A 22,108-nucleotide genomic window follows, 5' to 3' on the forward strand; every position below is an offset into this window, starting at 1 on the left:
GCTTCATTTATACTGCTGGAAGACAGCTTGTGGTCAAATCAGATCACAAATGTTCACATGTAAACAGCAGCATACGGCTGGTCTTTTTTTGAACATTTTCCCCTCTGCATGACAAACCAAAAGGCGTTTAACAGTCCCGTAGGTGTGGGAGCATATTTGCAAGGGCAGAATGATCTGTGAGGAAAACAAAGATTTTCATGACTACAGAAGTATATTTTTCATATATAGGTTCCTTCGCCCTGGGTTAGAAGGTGATTAAGACCACCAAATAACAGAAATCAAAGAGCATCTGAGTAATGGTGTAGAAGACAAAGCTCCCTGCGGACACTTTATGCTTTTGAAAATCTTTTGAGAATCCAGTTGTGTCTGGCTGTCTTCATCTATCACTAAATATCAGTCAGCCAGGAGACAACTTTTTAAGCACATCAGGGAATATCCTTATTCCTTACTTGCCTAACACAAGTACTGTTTGGGCTGCCTGTAGCCAAAGGATCTTCTTCATAGCTCTAACCCATTTAGCAGCAATGTAACAACCAGTCATCCCAGGGCACAAAAAAGGGGGTACAATTCCTTCTTCAAATACACTTCGTGTGTCTGTAGGCCTAGGATTCTGTTAGGACTTCTTCCATCATAAAAGCTTTTTTCATCTGGGTATGACCACTAGTTTAGATATCCTCAAAGAGGAGCTGTTGGACTTAGAGCCCTAGGTTATTTCTTACACTCTTAGTATTCATAGAGATGGAAATGAACTAAAAGTTAGTTTAAAAAATGCTTAACACCAAAAAATAGTGCTGTAAAATGTGTACATAAGTTGCAGTATACAAGTATGTGTCTAGCCATTTTCTTCAAATACTTAAAGATACAAAATCATTATGATACACCAGAGTTCAAAAATGTATATGTATTTCTATTACTGTTTTGTGATTGAGGAAATTGCATCAAAATAGCTTTGGCAATAATTCATAATTTGCATTTTGGGTAAGCTAATATACAGGGATTTTGTTGCTACTGTTGTTTGATGGCACCTCCTGGAGATGAAAGGCAAGCCCATCCTTGAAGTTCTTAGTTGTATCAGCAGCCTTTATTAAATGCTTCATAAAGGGTTAGATATAGATATACTTGTGACATTTTATTCTTTTTGAGCGGCTCAGAGGACAGCAGTAGGTAACAACCCTCTTGTGCCAAGAGCTTTTTCACAAATGGTTCTCCTCTATTGCATCTTTTGATATATATGAAAGGATTTGAGCTAGAGTGCAAATCAGACAGAGACCTCTGTTCTCTGTGACTAGGTGACACTATCAATTTTTCCCTTTTTACTTGATAGCAAAAAAAAAGCCCTAGAGTGAGCGCTAGCTGGCTGAGACTAAGACCACATAAAACACGCTTCCTCAGAGTTTTACATATACTATGTCCAGTATGTACATCAGCAGTGCTGTGAGCAGATCCATGTGTCCCCGCCATCCACAGTTTGTGGGGCTTACAGAAAGTCTCATTCTGAAAATCCAGTTTGCAGGAATGAGCGAAAAAGACCTTGATCTGCCTTTGTCAGCATTGTCATTTTGTTTTTTAGACTGGGTTTTGTCATGACTTTACTAAAGGGACACCTGATGATCATTCAGAAGATGTAAAAAGGGCAGACTCTAGCTGCATATTTAGCTCAAAGGATATTTGTTACACCTGTGTTACAGCATATGCACTGGTTTCAGGTTGATCTCCAACCTAAATTTGAGATGTCCCTGGTTTTTTTTTTTTTCTTGTAAGCTCTTTCTGGTGATCTACCACTGCTTCACACCTGTAGGTAAGATCATCTGGGGTCATTGTGTATCACCAACTAATTTGGTATAGTTCAGGCTGGAATTAGAGGTATATTCATGACATGAGCTCTAATGGGGTTTCTTTTGTCTCATGCTTGTCTGAGATACATATATAGGGTTGAGTGGAATTTTATGGTGTGGTAAATGCTTAGTTCATATAGTCTGGGTGTGTTTCTAAAGTCAAGATTAGGGCATTTTGCAATTTTGTATTTTTCTAATGGACTTGTATGTACATGTGCAAGAGTTTTTGTGGAAATTTTATATTGCATAGGGTGCTACTGAATTTAGTTGGATATTGTAATAGTGAAGCACCTTTATAAATCATATGAAAAACATTAAGTTCATTTAAGTCCTTCAAATGTATGACATCAACTGCCCACAAGTATTTTTTTTTTTGTCTCTGTACAGAGTAGGGTTGTACTTCCAAAAAGTATGAACAAAAGGCCAGGAATAAAAGTGGATACTGGCAGTATCTCTCAACATCTCTTTATTTCCCTATCTTAATATTTAAATCTTACTGCCAATTAGGATAACTGCATGAGAACCCATCAAAAAGCTTCAGAAGTGCTCTAGCTTCCTACATCTCATTACAAATTACAGAATAGTAATTTTGATGTCAATCAATATATGTGCAAGAATGCCTTAGTAACACTCACTGGGGGGCACAAGAATATCAATGCCTCTGCTTCATACCCAGTGGTGGTCTCCCTCTCTCTTGAAAGGAAAAAAAAACCAGTAACAAACAACACTGGGATTTATGTCTTAAAATGACAGTGGTACTAATTTTATGTTATAAATATATTCTAATTCATATCCTAATGACTATTCAGTTGTGGATTGAAAATCTTTTCCTATTCCCTGCCCTGTATTCTTCCAGTGATAAAAAACATGGTGACTGAATACAAAATGCCACTGGGTGCCTACAAGGAATTAGGAATAGGGGACAAATCTGATTATCTTGCTGCATCATGTGTTTTCGTAATTTTGCATGTATTTTATATGGGAATAGTTCCATTTTACTTATTTCATGGCAGGTACACTTATAACTGAACAAATAACCACGACCATCGACTATGAACACCATGACTTTTGAACCATTTCTGCATATATCTTTTGAAAAGACCTTTCCTCTCACTTTATGTAAACCAGCTTAATACTGTCAAAGAGATTTTAGTATCTTCAAGACCCCCAAATTCTTATGATGTCATAGTGTATGCAATAATATATAGAAAGCAGAATCTAGCCTTTGTAATTCCTTGATCAGCAGTATGTTGTCAGTTGGTTGCATTCAGCAATATGACTCTTAGTTTGACAAGAGTAGTCCTTGAGTCCAAGAACAGTTGCAACTAAAATTGCATTCCCTTTTTATGTTGCAACTTTTTCAGAGAATATTGTTGTTACTTATGTTATAGCACCTAAAAGTGCAGTAGGAATTTTTTCAAACTTTCAAGTAGTCAGAAAAATACTCAGTTTCAGTAACACCCCCAGACAAGGAGTCAGAAAATCTTGCAAAATCAGGCTCTTGACATGGGTCATTTAATGCATCTGGACAAAGGCATTTTTTTCCCAGCACACTTAAACAAACTTCACTTCAATCAGTGGTGGACAAGTATCTTTAAACAGTCTTCCCATTGTAAATATATGGGATTTAGGTATTAAGGCTTTCCTTTGGTGAGAATTAAGCAAGTGCTTTGTCTGCCAGAGTGCTACAGAGTACCCCATTGTGTCCACTTTTCCAGCACATATATCTTTGAACAGCAGATGATGTCCATTTGTTAGCAGGCAACAGCTGTCTGACTGGCCCTTCAAGGAAACTGCTGTTCCAGGTAGGGACAGCTGGTCTGGTATGCCACCAGGTATGGCCAACACAGGCCAAAAGGTCACTACTCTCCAAAAGGTCACTAGTCTGATGGTATATCTGTCTTCTGCCCAATGCAAATGATTGTGTATCATTCCCAGAAAGATGCCAGTTGTCCTCTTTTCAACCAAAGATTTAAAGAAAAGAGCATGCTTGCTACTCATTGGGTGCTGTGTTATTATTTTGTGTTGGATGCCACTCTATTTTACCAAAGCACCATATTTCTCAGACAATATGCTGCTGAGTTTGGGCAGTGTTATGAAAACGATGCTATTATATTTGGAGTGGAAACCTAACAATACATTTTGGGGAATTTAATGGTTTCATCACCTTAATATTTGTAACCATGGGTATCTGTATTATGGTAAAAACTGTGTTTCAGATAGGTTTATTTTCAACTAGCTACAGAAAAATGATACCTCTTCTTTTCTTTCCATGTCCTTCCAAAATGTCTATACACTGTATGATGTTACATTTCTTATCTTAATTGGCATGCATTTATATATACATATAAAGAACCCTTTGCTTTGTGGTTTGGGAAGTAAAACCATCTCTAAGCATAGCATGCAAGATCCTTTACACAACCTATCTATAACAGCATTTTGTTCTCTGGGGAAAAAAAAAAAATGATGTCCCATTTAGTCCTGAATTATTTTGTCCTTTCATACCCTCCTGGCAGCTGTCACCCTATGTCTGGGGAATGCTCCTGCAAGCCCGGCTGGTCTGGACTCTACTGCAATGAGACGTGTTCCCCGGGATTCTACGGCAAGTCATGTCAGCAGATCTGCAGCTGCCAAAATGGTGCTGACTGTGATAGTGTGACTGGAAAATGCACCTGTGCCCCTGGATTTAAGGTAAATAAGTCTCACTTTCACAGTCCATTTTCAACTCCACTGCCTTTAGTTAGGTGCCAAATTCTTCAAGATGACAGAGTGTCCTTTCTCCTCCACAGTAAAAGAGGTGTAAGCATATTTAGGTACCACTGGGTGTATTATAAGATAGGAACCTGAAAAGGCAAAATTTGTGATTGGTTCTCAGTGCTGAAATGAAGCCATTTTAAGAAAGAAAAGTTAGTTGCTTTATAAGACATCATAAGAATAAGGGTGTGCTGTTGAGGTGTAAATAAAGGGAGGAATGATAGGTTTTAGTCATTATCTTGTTGCACCAATTCCTCATGCTCCATCTAGAAAAACTAGAATTTGTTTTTACAGTTCAAGACAGATTATTCTGCAGCTTTTACACATGTTTTCTGGTACCTGTGCATTGAATGCTAATCTAACATAGAAAACATTTTACAGTATGACTGTTCTTCTAAGAATAATAACTGTGAAAACTTCAGCCAAATTAATTTGTAAAAATATTTTCATATCCACATTATTTTATGTTAAACTGCTGTCTTACTGTGTTTTGGTTTCAAAAAGGGCTCTTTATTAGTGAACATACTGTCTCTCCCCTAAATTCAGGAAAATTTAGTGACAGCCTAAGACAGTCATGGGCTGTATGTTTTCTGGCTTTTGTAGCACCTGAGTCAGTTCAGGTTATTTATTAGTTGTATTGTCTGAAATTCCTCAAATAGTTTTTAGATTCTCTTTTTGTATTAATTCAGGGTGCTGCTTGTGGTACCCCTTGTCTTCCGGGGACATATGGAGTAAACTGTTCTTCTGTGTGCAACTGCAAAAATGAAGCCATCTGCTCACCCGTAGATGGTTCTTGTGCCTGCAAAGCAGGTAAGTGTCTCTTCAAATTAATTTTCTTTTTCTGTAATCATGAAATGAAACTGAATTTTTGAAGTGGAGAAGAAGAAAGAAACATAATAAAAAGCTGACCACCTTAAAGGCTGTATCGCTTGAGACTATGTTTCTGCTGCTCTGGAAGGTGAAAACTAGGAAAACATCTGCTCAGAGAAGAATGTGCAAACCTTGTGTTCATGTTTCCTCAACACAGTTCTCAGTGGGCTGAAAACAGTGGCTGGGTGAATTACTAGTGTCTACCCTGAGATGGGCCACCACTTGTCTCTTGTGGCAGTGCTGTGGTCTGCTAAGAAGAACTACTGATATGCCATTTATCCGATGTCAGCCTTCCTAGTCCTACTTAGCCCTTTTCCCCCTCAGCCTGGCTGAGCACCACCTCTGGCTGCCACCCTTGTCCCTCTCAGCATCACAGAGACACAGCCTTCTTCCTGACAGTTTAGAATTGATGTTGATATTTACTGGCAATTTTTTCTATTCCAATGATGTTTTCCTCAGCAATTCTCTGACAAAACCTTGCCTAACACCCTTCCAACTGTGCGCTCTACTTCCTGCTAGTTCCCTGCTTCCACAAGAAACTTTCTGAATCTCACAGTATTAGTGTGAGTGGATTCACGCTCCTTGACCACTCTGCCTGGCTCTCTCCTCCAAACAGTAATTTTGATGGTCAGTGTATCTTTACTGAAAACTGTATGTGCCTGCCCACCTCTCCATCTCCCAGTAGCATATGCCTTTGGCTGGAACAGATATCTCAGACATCCTCCAGCACTGATTCTGCAGAGATCTTTTCCCATATAAAGGTACAGGTCTGTGTGGTGTTCCTGTTCAACCCAAAATATGCTACTAAACTCCACTTAAACATCCACTCTTGCAATACACCTGTTCTCTTTTTCACTTCTGCTGTGAGGAAGGATTTAAAGTCCAGCATCCCTCAGCTGTGATGCTGGATTGCTGGAAAGAGAAAGGCAGGCTGCTGAATGCTCCCCAGCAAATCCTGTGCCCAGCCTACGTTGCAGACTCCCCCATCTAAAAATGTTTTTCTAAAAATACACAAAGGTTGAGAATGGGGGAGAAGTGTTAGAATTACCTAGACAAATAGCAACTAAATTTGTCAGGGACTGATACAATTAAATTGGTCATGTAGCAGATGTGGAGAGTTTCCAGCTTCTACTCTTGCCACAGACAGTGGAGCTGATTTAACTCTGTTAAAGTAGCTAAGTAGCTACTGCTAAGTAGCTAGGTTTTGAGGAGAAAAACTATTCCTTGAGCCATGCATAATCCTATCTTCTTGTGCATCATGCAGTTGTAGTCATACTATCATGAAAAAGGACAACAAATGGTGAAATTAAACTAAACTTGTCACATAAATTAAGGAAAATTATAAATCCTGGAAAGACACTTGAGAGAATGTGTCTCAATTTTCTACCTAGTGTAGTATAGCTTCTTTTTCCTGAAATGACCCCTACATTCGAAGTTATCAATCCAGGGCATGAGGTAACTTAATTTCAGTATATGTGTTTTGCATAGTCTATTGATTAGGCTCAGTGCAAAACTATTTTTCCCTTTGCTTACTGTAAACAAGGTACAGAATTAGAAACTTGGCTTATGTCATTGCTGATGATAACATATGACTGGCCCATGCTATTTCTCTTGTATCCAATAGATGATCACATTTTTAAAAATCTATTTACTTTTCTATCCATCCAGTGTGCAGTCTGCGAATCATTGCTATCAGGCATAATCAGTGCTGAATCCTGCATTTCAGGATAATTTTCCATTATATTCTGTTTTGTATTTGGAGAGAAGTACAGAAATCATCTAAAAGGTCTTGTGCGTATCCTTGGAGAAATCCAACTTATGCACTACTTTTATGTTTTCTCTTTTTTTTGTGTCTAAGATTTTTGTTAAAACCATTTTGCAGAACTGTCTGTATTGAACACTCGTGGAGGAATTATGAAGGCAGCAGAGAAAACATTTCTAATTTTTTTCAGGCTATAGCTTAAAACTTTCAGTACAGTGTAGTGTTTCTCAGTGAAATTTCAAGGTGTCTCGCTGTTTTCATTTCAGATCTCCCATCAAAAACTTTTATATATTGGCACCCATCTGCAAATGTGTGCTGGGCACAGATGTTACAAGGTGCTCTTGAGCACCTTTGTTCAAACCTGGGCAAGTTCTCAGCTGAAACTGCTGATACTAGCCTTCATTTAACGTTACCCTGGTATTGCACATCTTTGAGAGATGCCACATGGTAGGCAGAGGGAAATATGTCCTCAGAGAGGAATGGGGGAAAGCCTGATTAATTTGTCACTTTAATTCTTATTTTTGGTAGGTTGGCATGGTGTAGATTGCTCAATAAATTGTCCCAGTGGTACCTGGGGACTTGGCTGTAACTTAACTTGCCAGTGTCTTAACGGAGGGGCTTGCAATGCTCTGGATGGAACCTGTACCTGTGCCCCGGGCTGGAGAGGAGAAAAATGTGAACTCCCTTGCCAGGTAGTTTAATTTAAATTTCACTGAATTTTGCACTGTAGGATAATGCTGGGCAGGGGCACCTGTGTCATTCTTCTGAATTCATGGGGATAAGTTACTAAGGAGCACTGCACCTGGTAGCCCATATACAATTGGGTTCAAGACCTAGGATGTGCACTAACAATTCTGGAAAAACTCTACTGTGCAGCACACCAAAGTACACAAAAAGTGACTACAGAAAATGAAGATGCACAGATGAACGCTTTTTCTGCTTTCCCACTTTAAAACTGGACGTCAAACTTTTCACCAGCTCCTTTAGAATTTGTTGAAAAACACAGAATGAAATTTTTCACTTTGGATAGCATCAAATGCTATCCAAACTGCTTCTGTTAAACTTATTTAAGTGGAAATGAGGAGAGAAAAAAGGTACCAAAAATATATTCCACATCAGACAATGTAATTTTAATTAAATTAGCTTATGTCTATGGTTCAGTATGAATGAAGAACTTTCATTCCTCCTCAGTCAGACAGGAGAAGACACTCTTACTACCCGGTCCCATGACAGGTTTTTGCCTTTCTGTTGGGGTCTGACTTCCCCTATCTCCCAGACTTTGAGAAATCCAAAATTAGAAATCATTGTGTTGACAAAGGCACGCTTCTCATCAGTTCTGTTCCACTTTGTAATCTGTAGTTTGGGGAAGCTATAAAAATATATAATTCCAAAATTTTTAAAATTGTAAAATTCAAAACTGATTTGTTTTATTATGTTTGGTTTTATTATGCTTGGTTTCAATTACGTTTCATACAAAAAAAAAGAAATATTTTATGAAAAGATGGGTTTTCCAGAGTCCATCTTTTCCAATGATGGACTTCAATTTTCTGGGAAATTTTTAACAAACTTCATTTTTTTAATAAACAACTCTCTGCTCAACTTTTCTGCTCCACTTTCTTTTCTTCACTTTTGCAATACTATCTACATAGCAGGTTGTTGGTTTAATGCAACTGTAAAGAATCACCTGAACTGAACATAAACCTTGTCAGTTGCCTTCCCATACAGCATTCAAGCCTCTGTCAGTTTGGACTAGCTCTGCTGAGCCATAACATGATAGGAGTAGCTGAACTACAATGTAAGACTGGAAACCACACCTCTGTTTTGAATGAGATTTTTTTCTGTTGAGCTGCTCTCAGAATACTCGAGTAATTTTTTTGGGGTTGTTTTTGGTTTTAAGATGAGGTATAGCATACATTGACATAGTGGGTGAAGTGGAAAGCAGATTCTAAAGTATTCTGGAAAGCTGATCAGGGTACCATCTGTGCACGTTTATGTAGTGTTTCCAACAGCGCATCTCCATCAGAAGACTATTTTTTTTTTCTTTCTAAAGCAGCTTTGTTTATCACTTAGTGTCTGATTCTGAAGGATGATGAGATATCCCAAGCTCCATTAGCTCTTCCAAAACTGACATTAAAAAAGATAGGTATTGTTTCATGGCATTTACTGTTCCAGATTTAGCAAAATAATGCTTAAAAGCATTTCTATATCAGATAATTTAGCATGCCTATGTTCATTGTCTTGCTCTCCCTTTCTCTCTGTGTCAAATGATGTCCATAAGTGTTTACATATTTCAAATGCATATTCTGCCTGAAAATACCAGAACAGGAGAATAAACAGAAAACTCCTTCAAATGTGTTCAGTGTTGTCTGGATGTTTTTCTTGTTTGAGCAGAGAGTTTATTTAAATCAATGTATTTCAATTTGTTTCAATAAATTCAGAAAATTAGTACACTTCCCAGATTGTTTCTCAAGATTTGACTGAAGTTTGGACTTCATACAATAAACTTCACACTGAAGATACATTTTAATCTAACATTTTACTACTTTTTTTTTAAGGAATTGTGGCTTTATGTGGTATCCTTTTTGAGCAATACATAGAAAGCTCAAGATCTGAGACAGAAAGGAGGCTGAATTGCTTTCCCATCAAGGAACCTCCAGGTCCTGGAGTAGGAGCTCAGTTGTAAGGGAAATTAGAGGGACAGTACAAGAAAGCTTTCACTGCAGCTTCTGATAGTGTAGGTTACTGCGTTCTGAATCACCATCTCCAGCTCCATTAGTCTGGGATTTTTCAAGATAATGTAATTAATTCTTTGTCTCCCCTCTGCAGTGAAAGAATTAAAATGTAGGATGCTAAAATGTTCCAAAAGCCAGAAGCATTTTATATTAAGGAAGCAGATTATGGATTCAGGGGAGATATGTGGTTGCTTTTTGAGGACTGACCAGAACTTGTTCTTTTCTAATTCTCAGTTGTCATCATCTCTGGGTTGTTTTTCTTTGTTGCCACAGGACGGCACTTATGGTATGGATTGTGCTGAACGCTGTGACTGCAGCCATGCAGATGGTTGTCATCCCACCACGGGTTACTGTCGCTGTCTACCAGGATGGTCAGGTACAAAACAGACTGTCATGAAGGACAATGAAGAGTTTTTGCTATGGTGGGACTTGGTCTTGCCTTTTGGTTTTGTGGGTAGAGGAGGAATACGTGGGGTTGGAAGGAGAAAAGGGCCAGTTCTGTGGCTGCTGTGTCTCCTCTGTGATTCACAGGTGTGGAAACTGCGTTGAGCATGGGATTCACAGAAAACTGGGAATAGAAGGGGAAATTTTAAAACGAGGGTGCCTTCACAGTATGATTTCTTTATGAAAGTGGTGAATAACTGTAGATATTCAGAGCTTTGCTGGCAGCTTTGGTAGGTAAAGCATCACATCCAGGAACTCAGAATGCTTTGCTCAGGCAGCTGAAAAGAGGATAAATTGTGCAGAAGTTGTGCTGCCATTTGAGTTTCTTAAAGTTTTGAAAAAATTACATATGTCTGCACATACTTTGTTCTGTATGAAAATTGTTGCACTTTTTTCACAAAGTCTCTCCAGCACTTTCATTGTGGTTTTAAGAACTATATATATTTAATTATTCATTAAAATTTGTGTTTGATGCTGTTGTTGCACACTCTTGCTTGTGGAAAGCAAGATTTTTTGAAAACATGGTGAAACTATGAAGAAGGGCAAGCTATCATGAAATGTTCCCTTTATCTCTAGGAGGTAGTTTTAGTTCTCACGTAGATTTCTAAGCTGTAAGTGTTGGGAAAAAGTCTTCCATCTTCAGTAAGGATTAATTGACACTGTAGGTTTGCCCTTCATGGAGTGTTCTGGACTTTGTGTCTCACTGTGATACAGTAGTGTTGCAAGGGTCAGATTTCATGTCACCCGTCAGTATAGACTCCTTCCATTTAGTAGTGAGAAGTCAACATGAAAAACACACCTTAAATGAACAAAACATGTTTCTGCTGTAAAAAAAAAATGAGGGTTTTTTTTTTGTGATTTCAGAGATAACCTAGTATTTTTTATTATCTACTCAGTCATTTGTAAGTTACTATTTTTCCTAATTGACTTGCAGGTTCATGATATGTCTTCTTTTTTCTCTGGTGTTTCCAGACATAGTAGGTGAAGGTGAGAAATCTGCAGCAGGTCATTTATTTGACCAGTTTAGCAAATCATTGTGCTCACAAAGTTAATGTAGAGCTTACGACTTCATCAGAGTCTTTACTGAGTTTTTTCCCAAACTGACTTTTATATGCTTTTTTTTTTTTTCTAGCTCTGTAGATGGATCACAGGGATTTTGTTCAAAGTACATAATATTCTGTGTCTGCAGTTCAGGTTGGTTAGTTGCAGCTGATTATAGCTTATCTGGTGCTTTTTCTACTTTCTGTTCAGGTGAACATGACTTTTATAATTATAGGGTAGGAAGTGGAAATCTCTAGGGGTTACAGATGTGGGCAGGAAGGGCTCCTGCTTTGCTTTGGAAGACCAGACCCATTTAATATTTGTGCAATCTGTCTGTGTATCAAGCTTCTGCCAATTTCTTTGAGAAGGCCTGTCTCACTGTTGGGTATCCCTGTTGACAACAGTGTAAAGGAAAGGCTTGCAGAGCCAGCGCTCACCTCACTGAGCTGGGAGTTTGTTGGTTTTGTTCTCTTCTCACAAGCTGCCGTGTGACTTACCATCAGCCACTCAGATACCTCTGGGAAATGACTACCACAAGAGTGCAAAAATAATAAAAGTTATTTGAGTGACTTTTGAAAAAATATTGTTAGCATTATGCCATCTACTTTGTGAGACACTACTTTGGTTTTGTGTTCATTTTATGTTCATGGCCTTTGACTGTTCAGGTAGTTTTAGGGAATTGTGTGTGTGTGGCGGGGGGTGGTAATTTCAGGGAGTTGTATGTGTGTGTGTGTGTGTCTGGTGTGTGTGTTTGGACACTTTCTCAAACTTGTATTTGGATCTGCTCAAAATATAATTTCTTAAATTAATAAATGTACTAAGCAAAAAATACCCACATTAAAAATATGTGAACATTGCAGCAACCTGGTGTAGGCAGTTCGCAAGTTCCAGATATACTGCTCAAAATACATCTTATGAGTTTTCTAAAACAGGGATAAATCATCAGAGACCAAAAGAATGTAAATGAACGAAGCCAGATTAAAGTAAGTAGTTTTGAAAGGCTATACTAAAAATCTAGCAACTTTTTATAACAGGTTATAAAAATTACCTAGTCAGTGTGATACAACTAACCTGGAGTATGGCAAAGCATATCACAAACCTTGACTGTGCCTGAACTCAGGTATTGAAAAGGATATTTTTGCCTTTAGTGAAATCTTACTTTGTCTTCATATTTAGAAAATAAAAAGATTTCACTAGAAAGAGACTTCATGTGTGATTATAGATAAAATTGCGTATCCGTCCCTGGAGGATGTCATCACAACAGAGTGTGTTAACAGACTAGTTTCAACATGTTGGTGTTGTCTAGACACACAGTATGACATAAACGGCATAGTTTGCTTTATACTCTGTGTCTGGAAAAATCCTCCTCCCACACTTCACATGTCAGAGCAATATCCATAAAGAATCTGGTGGTTGTGTAGATACTTATATTTAGAATGATTAAAAAAAAGGAGAGAATACTTTAGAAACAGGTTCTTAAATAGCTGTACTGTAATGTTACATTGCAGAGATAGCATTAGATTGTAGGATTAAGAAGAGAAGTTGTATACATATTTGTATGCATAATAGGTGGAGGAGCAGATGGAGGCTTTGTGAAAATATAGGAAGGTACTAAAATGCAACGAATTGTGTTAGAACAGCTTAGATTTTTTCTGATAGTTTTGTTAAAGTAACCATCAGACTTAATAGTTTTTGGTGGTTAATATTACCTACCGTAAAAAAACAAAGAGAGGGAGAAACTGATTTTGGATCAGTCTAATGTTTATCTAACCCAAATGAATGATTTAGTTGTTTAAAAACCATTGGGAGGGTAGTGTTAAATAAAAACATTTGAAGAAGCTTAAAAATGTGAACTTGTGAGTCTTTTTTCTTTTTCAACATGAATAAATTGATGAATCCAAGCTGAACTTCCCCAAATGTTTTGATGCCACCAAAATGATACAAAGTTTATGAAAAGATATTTTAGATGTAGTGTTTTTCTCAGCCTGGTGAACAGAGCAGTTGTCTACCCTTTCCGTAGGGAATTTCGTCAGAGGGAATAGTTTATATAACTTTGCAGAAGTAAATAAGGGTGGAAGATTTTTCCTTTACTGAATGACACAGTTGTACCATAATGCTGGGGAAAAGGAAACATGCTGCTCAGGGAAGGAGAAGGTCACTGGCGTGGTACGGGGCCTGCTCCCTTGGGTAGTGAGGTAGCTCCAAGCTGATGAAGTGGGCACAAGTGCTAGTGTCGTGTATCAAAGAGCAGTCTAGCCAACATACTATCCTTTACTTTATTCTCAAGATACAGCTGTAGCTGAGCATTGGGTCAACAATAAGATGCTGTATGGTTCACTTTCTTAAGTAGTTTTTCCTTTATTTTTGAACATGCCCAATGTGTTATCTTTTCCTTCTTAGGTCCTAGTTATGAATGAAAGTGTAAGTTCAGTTATTGACTATTGAATTGTCATGAAGACTCAAGAAACTCAAGAAATACTTAAATTTGGTTTTAATTAGATTCTGTTTTAATTCAGGATTTCTGGTTTTAATTTAGGTTCTGTTCCCTAGGAGGATACTTAGATTTTTCATCAAACAAGTGGCTTTGTTTATAGGACTCCTGTTAGAAATCCTACCGTCTTTGTAGTTTATACCAAGTGCTCTCTATACAGCAGTTTAATTCTGATTAGAAAAGCAAGAGTTAAAGGTAATGTTTTTTTCCTGGCAATCTGACCATTCCATCACGTTCCAGGAGCCCCATGACAGGATGGCACAAATGAGAAATATCCGCCCACACAGAGAGGATGATGTTTGCCCCGAATGCTCTCGTCCCTTGACATTTTCACTCTATCTTATAAATAACTTTTCTTCATTTGAAGGGAACGCAATAGCTAGACAGAGGAAGAGTAAGAACCATTAAAATAGAAAGCAGAAGAAAGATGAAGAAAATGTACTCCCCCATTAGGTAATGATAAGTAATTCTCCTAATAGTTTATACCAAAACTTTAAGTTAATTTCCATTAAAGAGCTACCTCTACCTCTTCTGTCAATGACCACAGTCCAGCAAGCACCATGGTAACTGTTCATTTCATCCCTTAATCTTATCTGTTCGGCAAGCAGCTGTCAAAACACAATTTTTCCAAATCATCTAAAAGATTAGAGAATCCATATTCTCGCAAACTGAGATTTCACATTAAAGCATTGTAAAAAGGGCAAAGTTTTTTCTCCAAACAGTGTATTACTGTATTACAGTAATGTGGGTGTTACTGATAACACATTACTGTTCTGCTTTCTTGGGTGCAGTTTTGCCGGACCTTTCTGTTTTTGAAGAAATGTCATGTCATACTGATATGACATTAGTTATTTTTAAAATCAATTTAAAGGTTATGCAGTGCCAGGGATTATGAAATACCACTAGTCTGCTATCTGTACCAAAACAATAGCATTGGTTTATGGAAAAGACAGATGCAGTAATATCAGCCTACATTTTACCAGTGTGCACAGTATTCATCCATATGCTACAGCAGATAGGGGGTTGGTGACTTTTTGCTGTGCTGGGCACCTGCTGATGCTAGTCAGATTGCCCATCACCAGATGTGTTGTTTCTGTGAGGAAGTGCTGCGTCTTTCCATGTGCTTCTGATGTTATTTCTAAGAGGCACATTTGTTGCTGAGTGCTAACAGGGAGGACTGTCAACTGACACCTGCCCCACTGATGCAAATAACCACGTCCCCTGGGAAGCACAAACTAGAACTCTCCCTTGCTCCTTAGCTTTTAATGTGTATGCATTTTTTTCCCCTACTACATAGAAGAAAAAAGACATAAAAGAGTACTGTCATGGGTCTCCCTCACTTTAAGACTGAGAAACAATCTGCTGCTGGAATGGCATGCATGGTGCTGGTGCCCTGATGCACCTAAGCAGAGAACTTCTTGCAAGAGCATGGGTATCTCTCTACCTTGGCCGATTACCCCAGGGCTCCTAAAGCACAAGGTCCCAAGTCATGAATAGTCAGTGTGCTGCAAAATGAAATCATATGTGGTCACTGTGTCATGATAAACACCGTATTTACTATCCAAACTTAGGGAGATGAATTCTTCAATAAGAGGTTTAGCCTACGTTATATCTGGACTTCATTGTGTCTCTACCTCTATTGCCTATGCATTGTGGTGCATCTTTATGTGGAAGAAATATCACTCTTTTAGAAGAAGAATTTTAAATCTATAGATTAAGTACATTTATCTTCTACCTATCAAGAAGCTTAGTAAAGGAGAAGTATTTTTTTGTGGCTACCTAAAATGTGGTAGACAAAAAGAAGAGCACTACTGGAGTAGATGACAATATGCAGCAACAGTATGGCCTTCAGAAAGATACAGGGGATATTTCAAAAGTGAGTCTTCCACTAAAATTTGCAGATGGTGATGTTTGCCTTTGATACAGCACTTTTTTTGTTGACAAGATTTTGTAGCTGGCTTCCTACCAAAACTTATGGGCACCAACTCGCTTGCTGCCCAAGTAAGGAAGCAGCAGTCTGAACTTCTAGAGAAAAATCTTTGATCCTTTCATTAGTTCCTTAATTTGAGACACTTTTATTAGTCTCCTTTCTATCTTCAGCTAGGGAGCAAGGTACTTCTTTTCCCTTAAAGACAATGAGGGTACTTCTAAGTAGTGCCTATGAAGTTTTTCACCACTTCCCTGTGCAATATCTCCCCTTTCCTTGGGCTGCTCATCCATCATTTGACAGAGAAGTAAGGAAGCCATTCTCACCCTCAAAATCTCAGCTTCTTTGAACAGAAGTGATCTAGTGTTTATTTCTCTCAAATATGAAGGGTGAGATCTTGGAACATAATAGAAATGTATCATTAGTTTTAATGACACCAAGATTTCCCCACGTTTTGAGGGCTTGATCCTTCTATTGTTTAGGCTGTTGTGTATCAAATTTAGCTCTGACATTTGGGAAGTACACCAACATACAAATAGGTTTTAATTCTGGGAGACTATACTGGAAAGTTCCATGTGTTGTGAAGATAAATTGTATAGCAAATACACATCCTTTATAGAAAACAATAATTCTTTTTAAAGTTTGGATGATTTTTTATCAGACTGAGGGAAACATAATAAGATGGAAAATAGCACTTAGTCCAATAATAAATTTGCCAGGGAAGATCATAAGAGATTTTTTTTCCCCTAAATGCTAAAACAAACTAGCTCTCCGTTGATCTGACTTGGATGGATCATTGAGTCTCAACTTAAAAATACAGCATAGGGAGTATGTAAACACTCTGCTAGCATGGACAGAAACACTGGTATCCCTAAAGAATTACTTACTTCATTCATGCAATTACAAATGCAGGGGGAATGCTGATTTAGATGGGAGGCCCCCAGCATAAAGCACTGGGCATCAAATGCATGAGCATTTCTTCAGAGCAGCTTAGCTGAAGTTTATCATGACCATTCAGCTATTGCCTAGCAACTTGTGAAGGCCATCAAAGAGCTCTTTGTCCAGAGCTCTGGCAAAAACATTTCCTCACAGATATCCTTATCAGTATCAAAATCAACATGAAAACTTATCAAAACCAATTTTATTGCATAAGAGATTAATACGCACTTGAAATTGTGGCAATTGTAAGTTAGTACGCTGTTGATACCATCATTGTAAAAGCTGAGTCTAATCTTGCTTTGCAAGTTCTAATAAAGATACTTCTTTTTCCTCACTAATTTCTAGCTTTTCTACAAAAGCATATCTTTCTTTGCTGAAATTTCATATAAAGCATCACAGTGTGGAAAATTATTTTTTTATTTTTTAAGCCTTTTAATATTTCCAACTTATTCTTTCTCAGAAATACATATATTTGATTTTTACAGCTGTAAGATGTGAAACTCAGTTTCTCGTTTTTAAGTGCCTTGTGAATTTCTCCAAATAACAGTGAGCGAGTGAGATTTAAAAGTAGAGATGCAATAAATCACTAAATGAATTAGTATTTCTGCTTTGCTACTTTCATTCTTGACAAACTCAGGAGTGAAATTGATTTTGCTTATAATCAGTAGTGAATATAATAAAATTCCTTTTATAGTGAAACAGAAGTAATACTCAGCACTCTTCCAGTATGCTATATTGTCATAATTATTATTCAATGATATTTAGGATACACTGTTTCTTTGCTAGGTAGAGGGGATACCATTCTTCACCTGACTGCTTCCTCATAAGGGGTGAAAGTGGGAATGAAAAGGTGTTTTTTTCAGTTTCCCTAATGCATAATTTTTCCTGATGTGTACTGGAGGAACTTTTTCATTTTTAATGGTAGTTGCTGGCTCTTTTAAGTATCGTGGCTATACGCAGCATGGAGCCCATTGTCTTTTCTATCCCAGTGTGCCCAGTATCACCCTTTGACACCATGCTGTCATAAAGCACCCTCTGTGCACAGATCGAGATGATATAATTGAGCCTGGTGTTATTGTATGTCACTGGTCTACATAATTTCAGATAATGCACTATGGTAACTCTTGGCAACCCCTGACTTGTTAATAGTGACCATTGTATACTGAAGCCCACTGAAACCCATTAAGACTCTGTGAAAAATGTCTTTTCTGTAGCAGGGTTCACTGAGCGAAGCTATGTATGATATGACAGATAACACTCATGTGAACAGAATGCCAGGCTCAATTCTGAAATGCTCTGCATGTGTCTGCTTGTGCTTTCACAGACTTATAAACCAAAGTTCTCTAATTTGGGAACCTCAAGCAGAACAATCTTACCCATCTGAAATAAGTGGACTTGTTTCTAAAAAAAATGCTGTGATCTCATCCCACTCATGTGCATCAACATCTCTCAAAATCAAAACACTCTCTGTTATCTATTTATCCACAAATAGGGTGCTAATGAAAAAGTTGACCCAGGCTACTGGGAAGCAGCAAGTCTACACTGCCTCTCAAATGTAGATGAAGATAGGACAATGACATTGCCTATGCAGGCAAAAATGAAGAAGTTATGATATAAGAAGCCTTTCATTTTTTAAAAATAAATTTATTTTAGGTCATTATTAACCAGTGATCATTGTACAATTAGGGTTTTTAGGTGGGCTGTGTAGTGTCTGCTGCTGGTTAGCATCTGGATTCTGAAAGGCAAGTGTTTTCTTTCTTGCTGGCATTAGTTGGTGCAATCTGTTGAACCACATATTTGATTATTCAATCTGTTGATTGTCTCGCAGAGAAACAAACAATTTGAGAGTCTGGAGTTTCACCTTTCCTCTAATTAGAGTTAGTCTTTGGATATAGGCAGCTTTAGAAGGCACATGCCATGGGGGTTGAGGAATCACATCAGAGTCTGGTCTATCAGTAAACAGTGTAATGATTTTTCAGTATTACAAACAGTAGGTTTTGCTCTTCAAAGTTAAAAGACCTTTTTTTTGTCACATGTGAAACTTGCTTTTTTAGGACTCTGGCAGCCAGTGAACCTGTGACACACTTTGCTGGAAATACTTCCAAAGCAAGACATGCTTGTGGTTGGATTCAGTCCATTTTTCCCTTAGTGAAGGGCTTCATTCAGTAGAGACGCTACAATAATACTTAATTGTTAATGCAGAGTACTGTAGACACAATACGGTCTGAGTTCCACAGTGGTGCCTGCTGGCATTTAACATGCAGCATGCTTTTTAAAAGCAGGTAGTGGAAAAAACAAACAGGAAAGTTACGTTTAATGTTGCTGCATTGCAAAGAAAAAAAACATCCCATGATTGGATGATTATAATTAGTGGTTTGTGTTATGATTTATATGTGGGGGCTCTGGTTGTGGCCATTTTATAATCAATTTTATGCCAAAAATGGTTAGACAAAGCACTGACTGACCAGCATCCTTAACACTGTTGCAGCTAAGCATTTTGGAATGTTCACATGGTGTGTTTAGAAACCCTTTGTGTGCGCTACGTTTTTCCATTTGGTATGAGGCTGAGCAGTAATCAGCTCACTACTAATTAGAAATCATTCTGTGTCCTGCACCCCATATTTACACAAAATTATGTCAGACCTTAAGAATTTTTACATTCAGAAGGAAAAGTTTCTGCAAATGCCATTTCTTTAACACAAAATTCGAAAATAAGCTTTTGCTGTTTTGAAACAGCCATTATGGAGGAAGCAAAAGTCATTATTTTGCTGCATTTGAATGACTCTCTACTTTCAATTTTCTTTATTGATACCGGTGGTGAAAGGAATAAAAGACCTTTTTTTATTATTTTTATATGTATAAAGGTCTTCAAAAATTATGGAACTCTTTATGGTATTGAGAGGTTTGCATTTATCTTTGTAGACCTTAAAGTATTGGCAGGCAGGAAGCCTGGGGGTAGCATCCCATGGAGCTTGTATGTTCCGTGTAAATCTGCAGAAGTGCTTTCTTGTTACAGAACTCAGGATCAGCCCTTATGTACATCTTGGCAGAACTGGAATAGAAAAGAAATTCACACTTCTTGGGGAAGGCAGGAGCAGAGATGCAAGTTTACCTTGTTCTATTTTCCTGTTGTTAGTGATATTTTCATAAACAGGTTTTGTGAACTGTGTTTTAATAATAAGTCCTTTAAGGACCAAAGGTTTAAACTAACTATGCATAAGAGTTCTTTACAGGGGCTGACGGTTTGGTTTATTTATGGTTGCAGGCATTCACTGTGACAGTGTGTGTGCTGAGGGACAGTGGGGTCCAAATTGCTCATTATCTTGTTACTGCAAAAATGGAGCATCCTGCTCTCCAGATGATGGAATCTGTGAGTGTGCACCAGGATACAGAGGCACCACTTGTCAGAGAAGTAAGGACAAAATAAATGCTTTAAAATCTTTGTCTCTCCCTCCCTTACTTGGAATACATGTGATATAATACCATAATGCTTTGTTAATTGTAGTATGAAGTACTGTGAAGCACTCCTTGATTGGACATTTTGTCAAAATATATGAATATATGGAAATAAGTATCATCTGAAATTAAGAAATGTTTCCAACTAGTAGTTCTGCTCTTGTTATGGTACAACTTCACTTTTATTCACTGTCTGTCCCATTATGTCATTATGCACATGACTTTCTAAGAAACAAATTTGGTAGAGGATTCTATTCTAAAGGCAAGCATTTCCAAATGTCATTGGTGAACATTCATTTTGTAATACATATTTTGGTAGGTAAATAACATAACATGAGTTTTACAAGCTAGAAATCTTAGCTTCACATTGAATCTGGTAGGAATCATTGGCTTATTTATTGCTCTTTTTTAAACACTTATTTTGAAACAGCAAAGAATGGCCAGTGGGATCAGGCCTGACAGTAAGTAGAGGTTATCGTAGGTACCCACAGTTGCATTTGAAAAATTTGTCTCTGTAAAATTTAAATGTCACAAGAAGAGAGATACAGATGAACTGAGGCAAATCATACCAGAAACGGGGAGGCAAAAATGAGATGGTGTGCACAATATCTATCTTCCCAAGATTTGTCACGGTTTGCCAGCAGTCTAGCTGTCTTCAGCTTGAATTGTTGAAGCTGTGATGGAAAAGTGTTCGGAGAAGAGAAATGTGAGTCCTCTGCACCTGGAGGGTAATCCTGTTTTCAGAGGAGGTCTCCCAGAAACAGGGTTAAGAAGCAGGTGGAGTAAGGCCATGTAGAGATGCTACTAGATCCTCCAAAAGAGGCTTAAAAGGCAGGAGACAACATGAAATGATTACTAGACAGTAGAAGGAGAACCAGAAGAGGATGAAGTCCTAAAGTCCAGGAATGGCAAGATTTCAAGCTGAAGAATGTGACTGCCTATGACACTACTAAATACCACATTAGTGTGGCATTAGTATTCCTTAAGCATTTCTAACTAAGTGCAGTAATTATTCTCACTATCTAATCTCTTAAGGCCTCGCAGTTAATCAGCTAATCCAAAGGCAGACTAACACTACATGTAAAAATGTTCCCTGTGTTTTGGAACTGTGCCTATAACCTGGACAAGAGGCTTCCAGTCCGGTGGCTCTCAGAGCCCCTCTCTGATGCACGGTCTGGAGGCTGGGAAGACAAAGGTCATACGAATAATTTGGATCCTGGTCAGAAAGTGCCTTTTCAGTAAACAGGAAGACCTTTTGGCACTGTTTCACTTGGAAAAGTTCACCTCTAGAGAGATCTGGCCACATGACTTGTATCAAGTGTATAATTAAAAGACTGAATCTTGAATGAAATTAAAATATTGAAAAGATTCCAAGTTAGTTTTCATCAGTGCTAATTGCTGCTCTGCAACAGGTATTTCTCTTGATGCATTACCTAATATTTTAATTTATCAGGAAATAAGCACCAAAAGGGATTAGAGCAACAAAGAAGGAAATTTTATGTAACAGCCTTTTATTTTTTCCCATTTTTTTCTTTCTTTTAAGAAACTAGTGCCTTTCGCATAAGAATTAAGTGGACAACTCTGTATTTCTGGTATCAGCTTCTCTAAAAGTTAGGTGATGCGTAGCTGTCTGTACCACGTAATGAATACAGTGAGTACCTAAATGAAAGGATGATTGGAAAACATTTGTACGTTTCTCTCAGTGAAGTAATGGCTGTTTGTATTCCAAATTAGGAAACACATAAGAAGTTAAGGTCTGGAATGACCCTATTCATCTACAGATAAAACTATCCACTCTATTTTTTTAAATTACTTTTCTTCAAATATGCTTTAAAAAATGTTCATGTTGTAGAGGAT

General features: G+C 37.8%; 1 protein-coding gene across 1 annotated transcript in view; it reads left to right on the plus strand.

The window, feature by feature from the left end:
- MEGF10 (multiple EGF like domains 10) overlaps positions 1-22,108 on the plus strand; it is a 108,159-nt gene that overhangs the window by 65,750 nt on the left and 20,301 nt on the right. Inside the window, exons 10-14 of the mRNA XM_074856295.1 lie at positions 4,352-4,526; positions 5,279-5,399; positions 7,750-7,913; positions 10,227-10,329; positions 20,061-20,207. Coding sequence (XP_074712396.1) covers positions 4,352-4,526; positions 5,279-5,399; positions 7,750-7,913; positions 10,227-10,329; positions 20,061-20,207 — 710 coding nt within the window. The remainder of the gene's footprint in view (positions 1-4,351; positions 4,527-5,278; positions 5,400-7,749; positions 7,914-10,226; positions 10,330-20,060; positions 20,208-22,108) is intronic.

This window comes from Strix uralensis, chromosome Z, assembly GCF_047716275.1.
Source record: "Strix uralensis isolate ZFMK-TIS-50842 chromosome Z, bStrUra1, whole genome shotgun sequence".
Classification (NCBI taxonomy): domain Eukaryota; kingdom Metazoa; phylum Chordata; class Aves; order Strigiformes; family Strigidae; genus Strix; species Strix uralensis.